The sequence below is a fragment of the Aquarana catesbeiana genome, linkage group LG12 (assembly GCF_042186555.1).
Source record: "Aquarana catesbeiana isolate 2022-GZ linkage group LG12, ASM4218655v1, whole genome shotgun sequence".
In the NCBI taxonomy this organism is placed as follows: domain Eukaryota; kingdom Metazoa; phylum Chordata; class Amphibia; order Anura; family Ranidae; genus Aquarana; species Aquarana catesbeiana.
Window position 1 is genome coordinate 100544 of NC_133335.1, and position 13801 is coordinate 114344.

Consider the following 13801-nt stretch of genomic DNA (forward strand, 5'->3'; position numbering starts at 1 on the left):
TAATACAAGGCGGGGGGTAAGGGAGCTAATACAAGGCGGGGGGGGTAAGGGAGCTAATACAAGGCAGGGGGGGGTAAGGGAACTAATACAAGGCGGGGGGGTAAGGGAACTAATACAAGGCGGGGGGGGTAAGGGAACTAATACAAGGCGGGGGGGGGGTAAGGGAACTAATACAAGGCGGGGGGGGTAAGGGAACTAATACAAGGCGGGGGGGGTAAGGGAACTAATACAAGGCGGGGGGGTAAGGGAACTAATACAAGGCGGGGGGGTAAGGGAACTAATACAAGGCGGGGGGGGGGTAAGGAAACTAATACAAGGCGGGGGGGTAAGGGAACTAATGCAAGGCGGAGGGGGTAAGGGAACTAATACAAGGCGGAGGGGGTAAGGGAACTAATACAAGGCGGGGGGGTAAGGGAGCTAATACAAGGCGGGGGGGTAAGGGAACTAATACAAGGCGTAGGGGGTAAGGGAACTAATACAAGGCGGGGGGTAAGGGAGCTAATACAAGGTGGGGGGTAGCACCCGGCATTGGCTGTATATGACAGAACAGATATAGCTGTAGACTGTTCTATGGCGGACTACAAGGCACCTCCAGCACAGTTCTTGGTGTGTAAAGTGCATGATGCGGTCCAAGGTGAGCGACCCTTCCCCCCAAGTTCTCTCAGGGACCCTGAATGCTCACAGGAGGAAATTCTCTCTCATCGTCCAGCTGAAGAGGTCCAACTGCAAACTCGTGTTCTGGAAGAAGCTCCCCGCGTAGCGCCCCTCCATCTTCTGAGTAACCTAAAATTGGTGCAACCAAATGTAAATGTCACATCTATGAAACCCCTAAACCACGTCCCCCAGCTTCCCCTTCAGGGGGCGCTCTCACCTGTTACAGCGGATGAGGAGGGTACATTACTTGGCCTGGCTACTGTGGCAGCATAAGACGTTGGAGCTGAACTCTCTGCTGATCCATCTCCATCTTTATCTGACTTTCTGCAATCCAGGAGGCTGCGGAGAGACACCAGAAGAGGACCACTTGTCCTAGTCACAATACGTCCCACAGCCTCAGTATAGTCCTCCCCGCCACCAGTCCTGGCCCCAGTATGGTCCCCGCCACCAGTCCTGGCCCCAGTATGGTCCCCGCCACCAGTCCTGGCCCCAGTATGGTCCCCGCCACCAGTCCTGGCCCCAGTATGGTCCCTGTCACCAGTACAGTCCTCCCCAGTATGGTCCCTGTCACCAGTCCAGGCCCCAGTATGGTCCTCATCACCAGTCCTGGCCCCAGTATGGTCCCTGTCACCAGTACGGTCCTCCCCAGTATGGTCCCTGTCACCAGTCCAGGCCCCAGTATGGTCCTCCCCAGTATGGTCCCCGTCACAAGTCCAGGCCCCAGTACGGTCCCCGTCACCAGTCCCAGCCATACTATGGTGCCCCCTTCTCCACTAGTGCCACACTAGTCACCTGTGTTTCTGGATCAGGACACACTCGCCCCCATCCTGCGGGTCCACATTGTAGATATAGAGATGGCCACTGGATGAGGCAACCAGGAGTCGAGGAAGTTTCTGAATTCTGGAAGCAGACAGGACGAGTTAATGATTTTCGGCCAATCAGAGAGTGATATTCGGAGTGTCATAGATGTACTTACGTCACCAAAGTGCAGGTGTTCTTGTGCCCGGAGAAGGGGAGACGCACGGTGGCGAATGCCCGGTCCTGGTTCATCATGTCTGACACCTGAGCTGGGAGGTAGTTCGATGCCGCCGTAAACATCTTCCCCATGTAGCCACTCCAGGAAGACGTTTCCTCCAATCTGGGGAGTTTATTAGAGAGATAAAAACCAATCAGAACTTAAGTTATCGGCCAGAAACCTGATTGGAAGGGGGCGTGGCTAGCAGGGTGCTCTTGCTGCATTCCTATGGGGTCAGATTCTTCCTACCAGCTCATTCCATTTCCTGCAGGAAGTTGTCTAACCAATTGCTGTGCTTTGTGGAGGCGGAGCAGTGTGACATCACAGGGCTGATACAGAAGAGACTTGGGACGTTCTGGATGTAGAAAGTCTATCCAGCAACGGACACAACGGTACCAAAATCTGCAAGAATATTCCCAGGAAGAGCCGGTGTCCCATCCACAACTGAATCCAGCCAAGCACAACTTCAGGGGTATAAAGGTGGGGGGTGGGGCATTAGCCAATAGACAAGGTACATTATTATTATTATTAATGGCTACATGTGAAGCAATGAGCCTGTCATGTCTGACCTGTTTACAAGAGATGGAAGGTTCCGGACACCTCCGGAATACAATGTATGAAAAGAACGGTACGCGTGATTAGTGAGATCTACGCAGCCAATGGGGGGGAGGGGGGGGGGGGGTCTTTGTAAGGGGGGTCCCCAGTGATATGATAAAATAAAAGAGGCTCCTGCAAGCCTTAACATTATATCACAATCTGGGGGTTCCTAGTCTTATTTATAGAAGACACCAAAAGCTTGTAATGCTAGTCTATGGACTCAACCAGATCTGGAGAGAGTCTCCTATCCAAAAATGCATAGCCAAAGCCCGAGGCGGAACTAGAGCCTTCAGTGCCCCGATGCAAGAAATCATGGAGGTCCATGGACATCCTTCCAGAACCCTGAGGCACGTATCCAGTGCGCTCTGCCACATCACAGATCACGGTAAATCACAGCGGCTCTGTACCATGTGATCAGCTCTCTCCTCTCCCATCTGTGCCTTGATGCACACACAGGAGGAGAGAAGGAGCAGATCGGCTCTCTCCTCTCCCATCTCTGCCTTGGTGCACACACAGGAGGAGAGGGGGAGAAGGAGCGGATCGGCTGTCTCCTCTCCCATCTGTGCCGGGGTGCAGACACAGGAGGAGAGGGGGAGAAGGAGCAGATCGGCTCTCTCCTCTCCCATCTCTGCCTTGGTGCACACAGGAGGAGAGGGGGAGAAGGAGCGGATCGGCTTTCTCCTCTCCCATCTGTGCCGGGGTGCACACACAGGAGGAGAGGGGGAGAAGGAGCAGATTGGCTCTCTCCTCTCCCATCTCTGCCTTGGTGCACACACAGGAGGAGAGGTGGAGAAGGAGCGGATCGGCTCTCTCCTCTCCTATCTGTGCCGGGGTGCAGACACAGGAGGAGAGGGGGAGAAGGAGCAGATCGGCTCTCTCCTCTCCCATCTCTGCCTTGGTGCACACACAGGAGGAGGAGGGAGAAGGAGCAGATCGGCTCTCTCCTCTCCCATCTGTGCTGGGTGCAGACACAGGAGGAGAAGGAGCAGATCGGCTCTCTCCTCTCCCATCTGTGCTGGGGTGTACACACAGGAGGAGAGGGGCGGGAGGACAAGGAGCAGATCGGCTCTCTCCTCTCCCACCTGGGCCTTGGTGCACACACAGGAGAGGAGAAGGAGTAGATCAGTGTGACGGACTCCGGACACCCTGTTGGGTATTTACACCAAGAAGCTGCTTCCCATGTCCTGGAACACAAGACCAATGGATCTGGCTATAGTAACCCCCAAGCACCAGACAACACCAGTCTTGGAGTACACCAGAAATAGAACTGCTTTATTTTTAGAAACACACTGAATTTAGACAGAAAACCATAGTAGAGCTAGTCCTATTATAATAACAATGACCTCCTTAGCCTGCCCCCCCCCCCATAGGACTAACTTATGCATAAGAAGCCAAAGCTTCTGTCTGTCTGGATAACGTAACACATTAAAACACAGAGTTCTCCAGGCCATGGTTCTCCTGCAGCCCAAAGTCCATGACAATACTCGGGTAATAGCTTGCGACTGATGTAGGCAATAGGGTGATCACTGCCATCGGCTCCCACTCGGCTTAGCACTGCTCCCAACTCGAAGGTAGAATCATCTGTATGTACACAAAAACGTTTGTTTGGGTCAGGAGCAGCAAAAACTGGGGCAGAAACCAAAGCATTTTCAGGCACTGGAAAGCATTTTCACACTCTGGGGACCACAGGACCTGGCGGGGAAGAATCTTTCTGGTCAAGTCAGTCAGGGGTTTAGCTATTGTGCTATAGTCGGGAACAAACCTCCTATAGTAGCCTGCAGTGCCTAGGAATGCCAAGACCTGGGTTTTTGTCCGGGAGTGGGCCAGTTGGCAACGGCCTCTACTTTAGCTGGTTCAGGACGCTGTTGCCCACGGCCCGGCCGAGGTACTGAACCTCGGACATCCCTATGCTACATTTCTCTGGCTTTAATGTTAGTCCCGCAGCCCTAATGCTGTCTAACAGTACCCAGGTGGAGTACCCAAGTTTAGCTATAGATCGCAATGTCATCCAGGTATGCACAGGCATAGTCCTGGAAGGCATCGAGATGCTGATCTACCATCCTCTGGAACGTCGCCGGAGCATTCTTCATCCCAAATGGCATGATCTTAGACTGGTACAAGTCAAAGGGGGTGATGAATGCTGACTTCGGAACAGATTCCAGGTCCAGAGGAATCTGCCAGTACCCTTTGCATAGGTCAAGGTTAGTTGGGAAATTACCTCTGGCGATGCGGTCTAACAGTTCATCGACCCGGGGCATGGGGTAGGCGTCAGTCGTTGTGCAGTCATTTAGTTGGCGGTAATCTATGCAGAAGTGGGTAGTACCATCCCGCTTTGGCACTAACACTACTGGGGATGCCCAGGGGCTGTTGGAGGGCTCGATGACTCCTAAATCAAGCATGTCCTTTATCTCCTGCCTCATACACTCTCTCACCGACTCAGGTACCTGGTAAGCCGCCTGCCGAATAGGTGGCTGTTCCAGGGTTTCCACTCGGTGCACTGCCATAGTAGTGTATGCAGGCTTGGTGGAAAACATGTCCTGACGCTGCCTAAGGACCAGCCTGGCCTGGTCCTGCTGCTTCGGTCCTAGCTGTCTGTCTAACCTCACTGTCTCTACACCTGCTCTATCCCCATCTCTCACTGGTAGCTCTGGCAGGGGAGGGTTCTCTGAATCTGCCCCGGGTGGAGCATATATTGCAGCTATCCCCTCAGGACTCTCTTGATACGCTTTGAGCATGTTTACATGGATGGTCCGCCGGACTCTTACATCTGAGCACTTTGCTACCAGGTAGGTAGTGTCACATATTTGCTGCACTACCTTGTAGGGTCCCTGCCTGTAATTTGTCGGACTTGGTAGGTTTGAGGGCAAGAACTTTCTGCCCTACAGCCAAGGTACGATTCTGGGCGGTACGATCATACCACCGCTTCTGCTGCCCCTGTGCTGTCTGAAGGTTCTCCTGTACGGTGTCCATGAGTTCCTTTAGCAGGTCCCTGAGCACTAGTAGGTACCCTACCACAGAGGTCTCTTCAGCCCCTACACCTCCTTCCCAATGTGCTCTAAGTAGATCTAGTGGGGAGAAAATGGGGAGAACCCAATCCTGGTGGGAAGTTCGAATGTCCGCAGTAATTGCTCCAGCGTTCCATTGAACCGCTCACATAGTCTGTTAGTCTGGGGGTGGTAGGGAAAGCTGTGTATAGGCTTAATTCCACAGTGCTTCCACAACTGTCGGGTCAGGTCCTCAGTAAACTGAGCCCCTTGGTCTGAGATAATCTCCTGAGGTAAACTCACCCTGGCAAAGATCCACAGCAGGGCCTCCACTACTGTCTCTGCATGGATGTATGTCAGAGGAACTGCCTCTGGGTAATGAGTAGCATAATCCACCGTCAAGGTATTTCTCTTCCCAGAGGGACTGGGTCAGGGTAACGGTCCTACCAGGTCTACGGCTATCCGGCTAAAGGGCTCAGCTATGATCAGTAGGGGGTACAAAGGATCACAGGTATGACCTTACTGTCTAATATCCCCGGCTAGAAGAATAGCCAAGTCAAACGGTGAATGGTTTTAATCACTCCAAAGTGACCAGCTAGTGGAATGTCATGTCCGATGCCAAGCAGGCATCATCATCAACATCGCATCAATATTTCTGCGGCATGACCTTTTGTTGCTTGGGCACTGGATGAGATCCCTTCCCTTCGGTCACCCGATAAAGTAATTCCCAATCCCACTCTATCCGTTCCCTTTCTAATCCCCCCGGGGTCCATCCCTGCCTCTCCCGGTAACTAGCCAATGTTGGGTCAGATAGTAGTTCCCGGGTAAAGTCAGTCAGGGTAGCCCAGGTAAAGGGTGGTACAGTCTGGTCGGGGTTAGGGAAGATAGGCCTCACCTGGGTCCCGTCATCGAGTGCCTCCTCCGCTTGCCTTGCTTGCGGCCGGGTTGTCACAGGGAAGGCTTCTGGGGATAAATCCACATGGAAAGATGAAGAAAGATATCCCAAATCATTTCCAAGTAGAACATCTGTGGGTATATTTTTCATAACTCCAACTTCCACGTCTCTAGATCCCGAACCCCGATCCATATGCACTTGGGCGGTAGGGATGCGTAAAACTTTGCCTCCAGCCACTCGCACAGCTAGGGACCTCCCGGTTTTCTCAGTCGATGTAACCATCCTGGGTTGCACCAAGGTAATAGTAGCTCCGCTGTCCCTGAGTCCTTGGGCAGGTCGCCCATTCACCCATACGGCCTGTCGGTGATGCCTGCATTTATCATCAGCAGCAGCTTGTATTGGGTTCGCCTCATGGGAGTAGCCCAAATTCCTCTTCACCCCAGCCGGTTGGGGTAGATGGTGAGGCAGCCTCCGGGCAATGAGTGGCTGCTCGGGCTGGGCCAGGGGCAGCACGGCTCCATGAAGTGACGTTGACATTCCGAGGACAGTTAGCTCGTAGGTGTCCCCCCGTCGGGCCATTGCAGGGAGGGCAACTGGCTGCTGGCTGGATATGGGCAGGTGCTAGTGGTGGTCTGGAGAAGCTGTGAGTCTCTGGTTGGTGGGATCTCCAGGTATTCATATAGCTTTATCTACCGTCAAGGGTTTTTGGTCTTGGACCCCCTTGCGCACTTCAATAGGGGATTGGTAGTAAAACTGTTCCAGTAGGATCAGTTGGGCAGCATCCGCTAAGGTAGTCGCTTGACAGCCAAGAGAACCATGCATCTACCGATCGGGACATCCGATGAGCCCATTCCATATAGGGCTGGCCCTCTTCCCATTGTAGGCTACAAAATTTGGCACGATGAGCTTCGGGAGTGATTGTGTATCTTGCCAGCAGCCGCTCATTAACTCGCTTGTAGTCTTTTTTTTGTCTTCCCAGGTATGGCTTCAAAAGCATCCAGTGCTTGACCAGACAGCTTGCTGATGAGGATGGTGACCCAGTCAGCTTCGTCGATTCCCTGGAGATCACACTGGGTCTCTAAGACATAAAAGGTACCGGTCAATTTCCTCCACCCCATCCTGGAGTTTCTTGCGGCTACCCGATTCTGCAACTGCAGTACCCCCGATCTCCTTCTGAACCTCAAGCATTTTCAGACGGGTTGTGTCTGCAGAGGGGAGGGGTGGGGGGTGGGGGGTGATGCTGTATAGCGCCAGACAACACTGGATCTCTCGCTGGAGCTTGGACATCCTGGACCCCTCCATAGGTGGCCCTCTGCTTTGATTGCTGGTCTGGTCACTCTCTATCAACTCTGCAATTAAAGTTGCCTTTGACTTGTTGCTGGCGCTCTGTCCCCTCGATTCCAGCAGATCCTTGAGTGTGCTTCTCTTAGGGCTGGAGTAGCAAAGATCCATCCGACAAGGTCCCGTTGGTGGTTTGGATGTTCCAGGCACAAGAAAGCATCCCACCGCTGCCAACCAAATGCGACGGACTCCGGACACCCTGTTGGGTATTTCCGCCAACAAGCTGCTTCCCAATTCCTGGAACACGAGACCAATGGATCTGGCTACCCCCAAAAACCAGACAACACCAGCCTTGGAGTACACCAGAAATAGAACTGCTTTATTTGAGAAACACAATTTATACAGAAAACCATCAGATAAGGGTGACTCCCATTATCTCAGACAATGGTCACCTTAGACAGTAGAGCTAATCCTATTATGACAATGACCACTTTAGACAGTCCGGGTCCCCCATAGGACTAACTTATGCATAAGAAGACAAAAGCAATTAGTGACCAGCTCTGTCTGGATAACTTGAGAACACATTAAAAACACAGTTCTCCAGACAATGGTTCTCCTGAAGCCCAAAGTCTGTGACAATCGACTTTCTCCTCTCCTGTCCGTGTGAGGAAGGAGGTGGGGGGGGAATGTCAGTGCAGGCTCTGGGCTGTATGAAAGACGCTCTCAGCATAGAGCCCTACAGCCAGAAACCTCGCTGGGCCCCTCCCACAGTGGTGGAATGCCAGAGCCTGGTCCCAAGTGCAACCATTGTGATCCTGGTAGTTCCACCACTAGCCAAAGCATCATCAATACACTTTATTATACATAAAAAACATACAAACCTTTTGGTTTTAGAATTGTAGGTTTTATGTACAATAAAGTGGATGCTTTGGCTATAAAATTGTTGAGTCCATAAACAAGCGTTACAAGATTTGGTATTTTAGGCCGAACATTCCAGGAAAGAATGTAAAAAACTGTTAGAAAGGGAGAAATAATAGAAAACCATATCCAATCCATAGAAAGGAGGATAGCAGACGTCCTAGAAGATGCATCACTGGGAGCCAACGTGGCCGCGACTCTGAGCCTACTACAGCCAACGCGGCCGCGACTCCGAGCCTACTACAGCCAGTGCGGCCGCGACTCCGAGTCTACTACTGCCAGCGTGGGCACGACTCGTGACTACTACAGCCAGCGTGGCGGCGACTCCGAGCCTACTACAGCCAGCGCGCCCGCGACTCCGAGCCTACTACAGCCAGCGCGCCCGCGACTCCGAGCCTACTACAGCCAGTGCGGCCGCGACTCCGAGCCTACTACAGCCAGTGCGGCCGCGACTCCGAGCCTACTACAGCCAGTGCGGCCGCGACTCCGAGCCTACTACAGCCAGTGCGGCCGCGACTCCGAGCCTACTACAGCCAGTGCGGCCGCGACTCCGAGCCTACTACAGCCAGTGCGGCCGCGACTCCGAGCCTACTACAGCCAGTGCGGCCGCGACTCCGAGCCTACTACAGCCAGTGCGGCCGCGACTCCGAGCCTACTACAGCCAGTGCGGCCGCGACTCCGAGCCTACTACTGCCAGCGTCGCCACGAATCGTGACTACTACAGTCAGTGCGGGCGCGACTCCGAGCCTACTACAGCCAGTGCGGCCGCGACTCCGAGCCTACTACTGCCAGCGTCGCCACGAATCGTGACTACTACAGCCAGTGCGGCCGCGACTCCGAGCCTACTACAGCCAGCGCGGTTACTACTGCCAGCGTCGCCACGACTCGTGACTACTACAGCCAGCACGGGCTGCTGCTACTACTACTACAGCCAGTGTGGGCCGCTGCTACTACTACTACAGCCAGAGACCCACAACCCCAACTGGTCTCCATCAATATACCCCCAACTCAGAGGCAGTGTGGGGGTGTTAATAGGTGACGGCAGCTCCTAAAGGGCAAAGGGCAGCCATAGTGGAATTGTTTTACAAGTAATACCCGCTCTGACATCTACCTCCCAGCAGAGACACCGACAGACCCCAGAGGTAGAAGAGGGAATCAATCTTCTCCTCCCATAGGGAATCAATCTTCTCCTCCCATAGAGACCTTTCATTCCTCTCCAGCCACTCCACAGACAATTCTGCAGATTCCAGACAGACTCCTCCTGGGGCCACATAAAGATCAAGCCCTCGTTCGCTCTAATCAGGCTGTCCGTCGTGCTGAGGCTTGGCTAGGAGGAGTTGGGCGCCATCTTGGGCTTTGCAATTTGCTCCAATCGACTCCTCCTTCACCCTCCTGGTCACACATGGTGGACTAGACCCGGAAAAAGACTTCATGTGCCTAATCCTGGCAAGAAGAGAAATCCCGGAGAGCACTATGGGATAGGAACACAGGACCATGGAGAGGGAGGCAGGCCACGCCCACCACCGTGACATCACAACCTGTTATCTCCGACACCAGCTGATTGGTAGTAGAGAACATGCCCAGGGTCGGGGGTACTCACCGCTCCAGGGGAACCTCCAGGCGGAAGACATGCACGGTCTCCGTGTTGCTGGACACGCACAGGAACTGACAGTCTGTACTGAACACCAGAGAATTTATAGAGACGTACCTGGAAGACAAACACCAGAAATGACCAATCACAAGACTCCTTCCTAACAAAAACAGGAACGGCTATCCTATTGGCTGATAGTAAAAGCAGAGACCTGATAAGTCATCCTCTTCAGAAGGCTCCGCCTAACAAAGAAGCTGCGAGGGGGGGGGGGGGACAATCTGGAGAGGAACCTCAAAAAAGTACAGGGGTGGGGGCAACAGAGGTATTATAATGTGACAATGGAGGCGGAGTATAGTAGAAGGGGTGGAGCAGTGTAGGCGGAGTATAGTAGAAGGGGTGGAGCGGTGTAGGCGGAGTATAGAAGAAGGGGTGGAGTAGTAGCAGTGTAGGCGGAGTATAGTAGAAGGGGTGGAGCAGTGTAGGCGGAGTATAGTAGAAGGGGTGGAGCGGTGTAGGTGGAGTATAGTAGAAGGGGTAGAGCGGTGTAGGCGGAGTATAGTAGAAGGGGTGGAGCGGTGTAGGCGGAGTATAGTAGAAGGGGTGGAGCGGTGTAGGCGGAGTATAGTAGAAGGGGTGGAGCGGTGTGGGCAGAGTATAGTAGAAGGGGTGGAGCGGTGTAGGCGGAGTATAGTAGAAGGGGTGGAGCGGTGTAGGCGGCGTATAGTAGAAGGGGTGAAGCGGTGTAGGCGGAGTATAGAAGAAGGGGTGGAGTAGTAGCAGTGTAGGTGGAGTATAGTAGAAGGGGTGGAGCGGTGTAGGCGGAGTATAGTAGAAGGGGTGGAGCGGTGTAGGCGGAGTATAGTAGAAGGGGTGGAACGGTGTAGGCGGAGTATAGTAGAAGGGGTGGAGCGGTGTGGGCAGAGTATAGTAGAAGGGGTGGAGCGGTGTAGGCGGAGTATAGTAGAAGGGGTGGAGCGGTGTAGGCGGAGTATAGTAGAAGGGGTGGAGCGGTGTAGGCGGAGTATAGTAGAAGGGGTGGAGCGGTGTAGGCGGAGTATAGTAGAAGGGGTGGAGCGGTGTAGGCGGAGTATAGTAGAAGGGGTGGAGCGGTGTAGGCGGAGTATAGTAGAAGGGGTGGAGCGGTGTAGGCGGAGTATAGTAGAAGGGGTGGAACGGTGTAGGCGGAGTATAGTAGAAGGGGTGGAGCGGTGTGGGCAGAGTATAGTAGAAGGGGTGGAGCGGTGTAGGCGGAGTATAGTAGAAGGGGTGGAGCGGTGTAGGCGGAGTATAGTAGAAGGGGTGGAGCGGTGTAGGCGGAGTATAGTAGAAGGGGTGGAGCGGTGTAGGCGGAGTATAGTAGAAGGGGTGGAGCGGTGTAGGCGGAGTATAGTAGAAGGGGTGGAGCGGTGTAGGCGGAGTATAGTAGAAGGGGTGGAGCGGTGTAGGCGGAGTATAGTAGAAGGGGTGGAGCGGTGTAGGCGGAGTATAGTAGAAGGGGTGGAGCGGTGTAGGCGGAGTATAGTAGAAGGGGTGGAGCGGTGTAGGCGGAGTATAGTAGAAGGGGTGGAGCGGTGTAGGCGGAGTATAGTAGAAGGGGTGGAGCGGTGTAGGCGGAGTATAGTAGAAGGGGTGGAGCGGTGTAGGCGGAGTATAGTAGAAGGGGTGGAGCGGTGTGGGCGGAGTATAGTAGAAGGGATGGAGCGGTGTAGGCAGAGTATAGTAGAAGGGGTGGAGCGGTGTAGGCGGAGTATAGTAGAAGGGGTGGAGCGGTGTAGGCGGAGTATAGTAGAAGGGGTGGATCGGTGTAGGCGGAGTATAGTAGAAGGGGTGGAGCGGTGTAGGCGGAGTATAGTAGAAGGGGTGGAGTTGTGTATAGTAGAGGGGGTGGAGTTCTGACCTCTTCATTCCTCTGCGGAATTCGTACAATCTCTGCCCCTCTGGGATGGAGAAGACACGGATCACCGTCCCCTGTAGGGAAGAGGGGGGTCAGTGCTGTCCGTTGTGGGCGGAAAAAGGATGCACAGAGCACCGGACTCACTTTTTCAGAGGCGCTGGCCAGTTTGGTCCCTGGAGGACTGAAGGCGATGGCAGCCAGGGGGCTGTCATGAGCTGGAATGGAGCATTCAGTTTTCTGCAGAAAAAGAAAGGAGTTTAATAATATTTCAAAGAAAATATTCAATTTCACCTCTATGACCTCATCAGTGACGTCATCATTAGGGGAAGGCGGGGACACTGAGGGGTGGAGTCACATCGAACATTTTCTCAAAGGGGGGAGGTGCTCTGAAGATTTGAGCACACACTCATAAATTTTAAAATGAACATTCTCAGGACATTTGGCGATACCGCTAGAAGAGGACCTTCCATCCACTCCACCAGTGATTGGCCATCCCGCTAGAAGAGGACCTTCCATCCACTCCACCAGTGATTGGCCATCCCGCTAGAAGAGGACCTTCCATCCACCCCACCAGTGATTGGCCATCCCGCTAGAAGAGGACCTTCCATCCACTCCACCAGTGATTGGCCATCCCGCTAGAAGAGGACCTTCCATCCACCCCACCAGTGATTGGCCATCCCGCTAGAAGAGGACCTTCCATCCACCCCACCAGTGATTGGCCATCCCGCTAGAAGAGGACCTTCCATCCACCCCACTAGTGATTGGCCATCCCGCTAGAAGAGGACCTTCCATCCACCCCACCAGTGATTGGCCATCCCGCTAGAAGAGGACCTTCCATCCACCCCACCAGTGATTGGCCATCCCGCTAGAAGAGGACCTTCCATACACCCCACCAGTGATTGACCATCCCGCTAGAAGAGGACCTTCCATCCACCCCACCAGTGATTGGCCATCCCGCTAGAAGAGGACCTTCCATCCACCCCATCAGTGATTGGCCATCCTGCTAGAAGAGGACCTTCCATCCACCCCATCAGTGATTGGCCATGCTGCTAGAAGAGGACCTTCCATCCACCCCACCAGTGATTGGCCATCCCGCTAGAAGAGGACCTCCCATCCACCCCACCAGTGATTGGCCATCCCGCTAGAAGAGGACCTCCCATCCACCCCACCAGTGATTGGCCATCCCGCTAGAAGAGGACCTTCCATCCACTCAGTGATTAGAAAACTGAAATCATTTGAAGGGAAGATTCTATCAATGTAAGGCCAGCTTTGAGAGTTTTATTCATACAGAACCATCTCCGCTGGCCGCCTCCCCATTAGATTGTAAGCTCCATGGGACAAAAATTCAATCACCAGGCAGGTCACATGACTCACCAGCATGTTGGCGTCGTACACAACGATCTCCCCCGCGGAGGAGCTGCCAGGGTATGCCAGGAAAGAGTTGGAATGGTTTATAGAAAGAGCGCAGAGACCTGCAAAGTGGAGGGAGCTCATCAGTCACAGCGCCGCCCTCCTGGAGAACACAAGAATAACAGCCCTAACTTCTGCCTGTCTGTGGGGATCCCACTCATCATTCTCTTCTCATCCACACGGCTAACTGCACAGCACATCCACCAAAAGTCTACATCCGTGAGGTGCCATCACCCCGCCAGCTACAGGACGGGACGGGTGGGGGGCGCTCACAGACCATGGGGGTTATACAAGACGGGCGGGGGGGTGTTTACAGACCATGGGGGTTATACACGACACGGGGGAGGGGTGTCACAGACCATGGGGTAGAGATGGGAGTAAGTCACACATGTGCAAGTCACAAGCAAGTCCCAAGTTACTTTGGCGAAAAGCAAGCAAGTCAAGTCGAGTCCCTGCTAGAAGTCAAGTCATTTATTAAGTCAAAATACTGATCTACCCCGAAGCCGGGACTTGGGGGGAGCTTTCTTTTGGGGGGGGGGGCGGCTTTTGCCTAGGCCAAGAC

At 53.8% G+C, this 13801-nt stretch overlaps 1 protein-coding gene across 2 annotated transcripts in view; it reads right to left on the reverse strand.

The window, feature by feature from the left end:
- Positions 1-13801, reverse strand: part of WIPI1 (WD repeat domain, phosphoinositide interacting 1) — a 34554-nt gene that overhangs the window by 1611 nt on the left and 19142 nt on the right. For both annotated transcript variants that reach the window (XM_073607056.1, XM_073607057.1), the window contains exons 5-12: positions 13204-13301; positions 11974-12066; positions 11833-11903; positions 9945-10052; positions 1631-1792; positions 1447-1554; positions 872-993; positions 683-783 (exon numbers count right to left, since the gene is read on the reverse strand). In XM_073607056.1, the coding sequence (XP_073463157.1) occupies positions 683-783; positions 872-993; positions 1447-1554; positions 1631-1792; positions 9945-10052; positions 11833-11903; positions 11974-12066; positions 13204-13301 (863 nt within the window). The remainder of the gene's footprint in view (positions 1-682; positions 784-871; positions 994-1446; positions 1555-1630; positions 1793-9944; positions 10053-11832; positions 11904-11973; positions 12067-13203; positions 13302-13801) is intronic.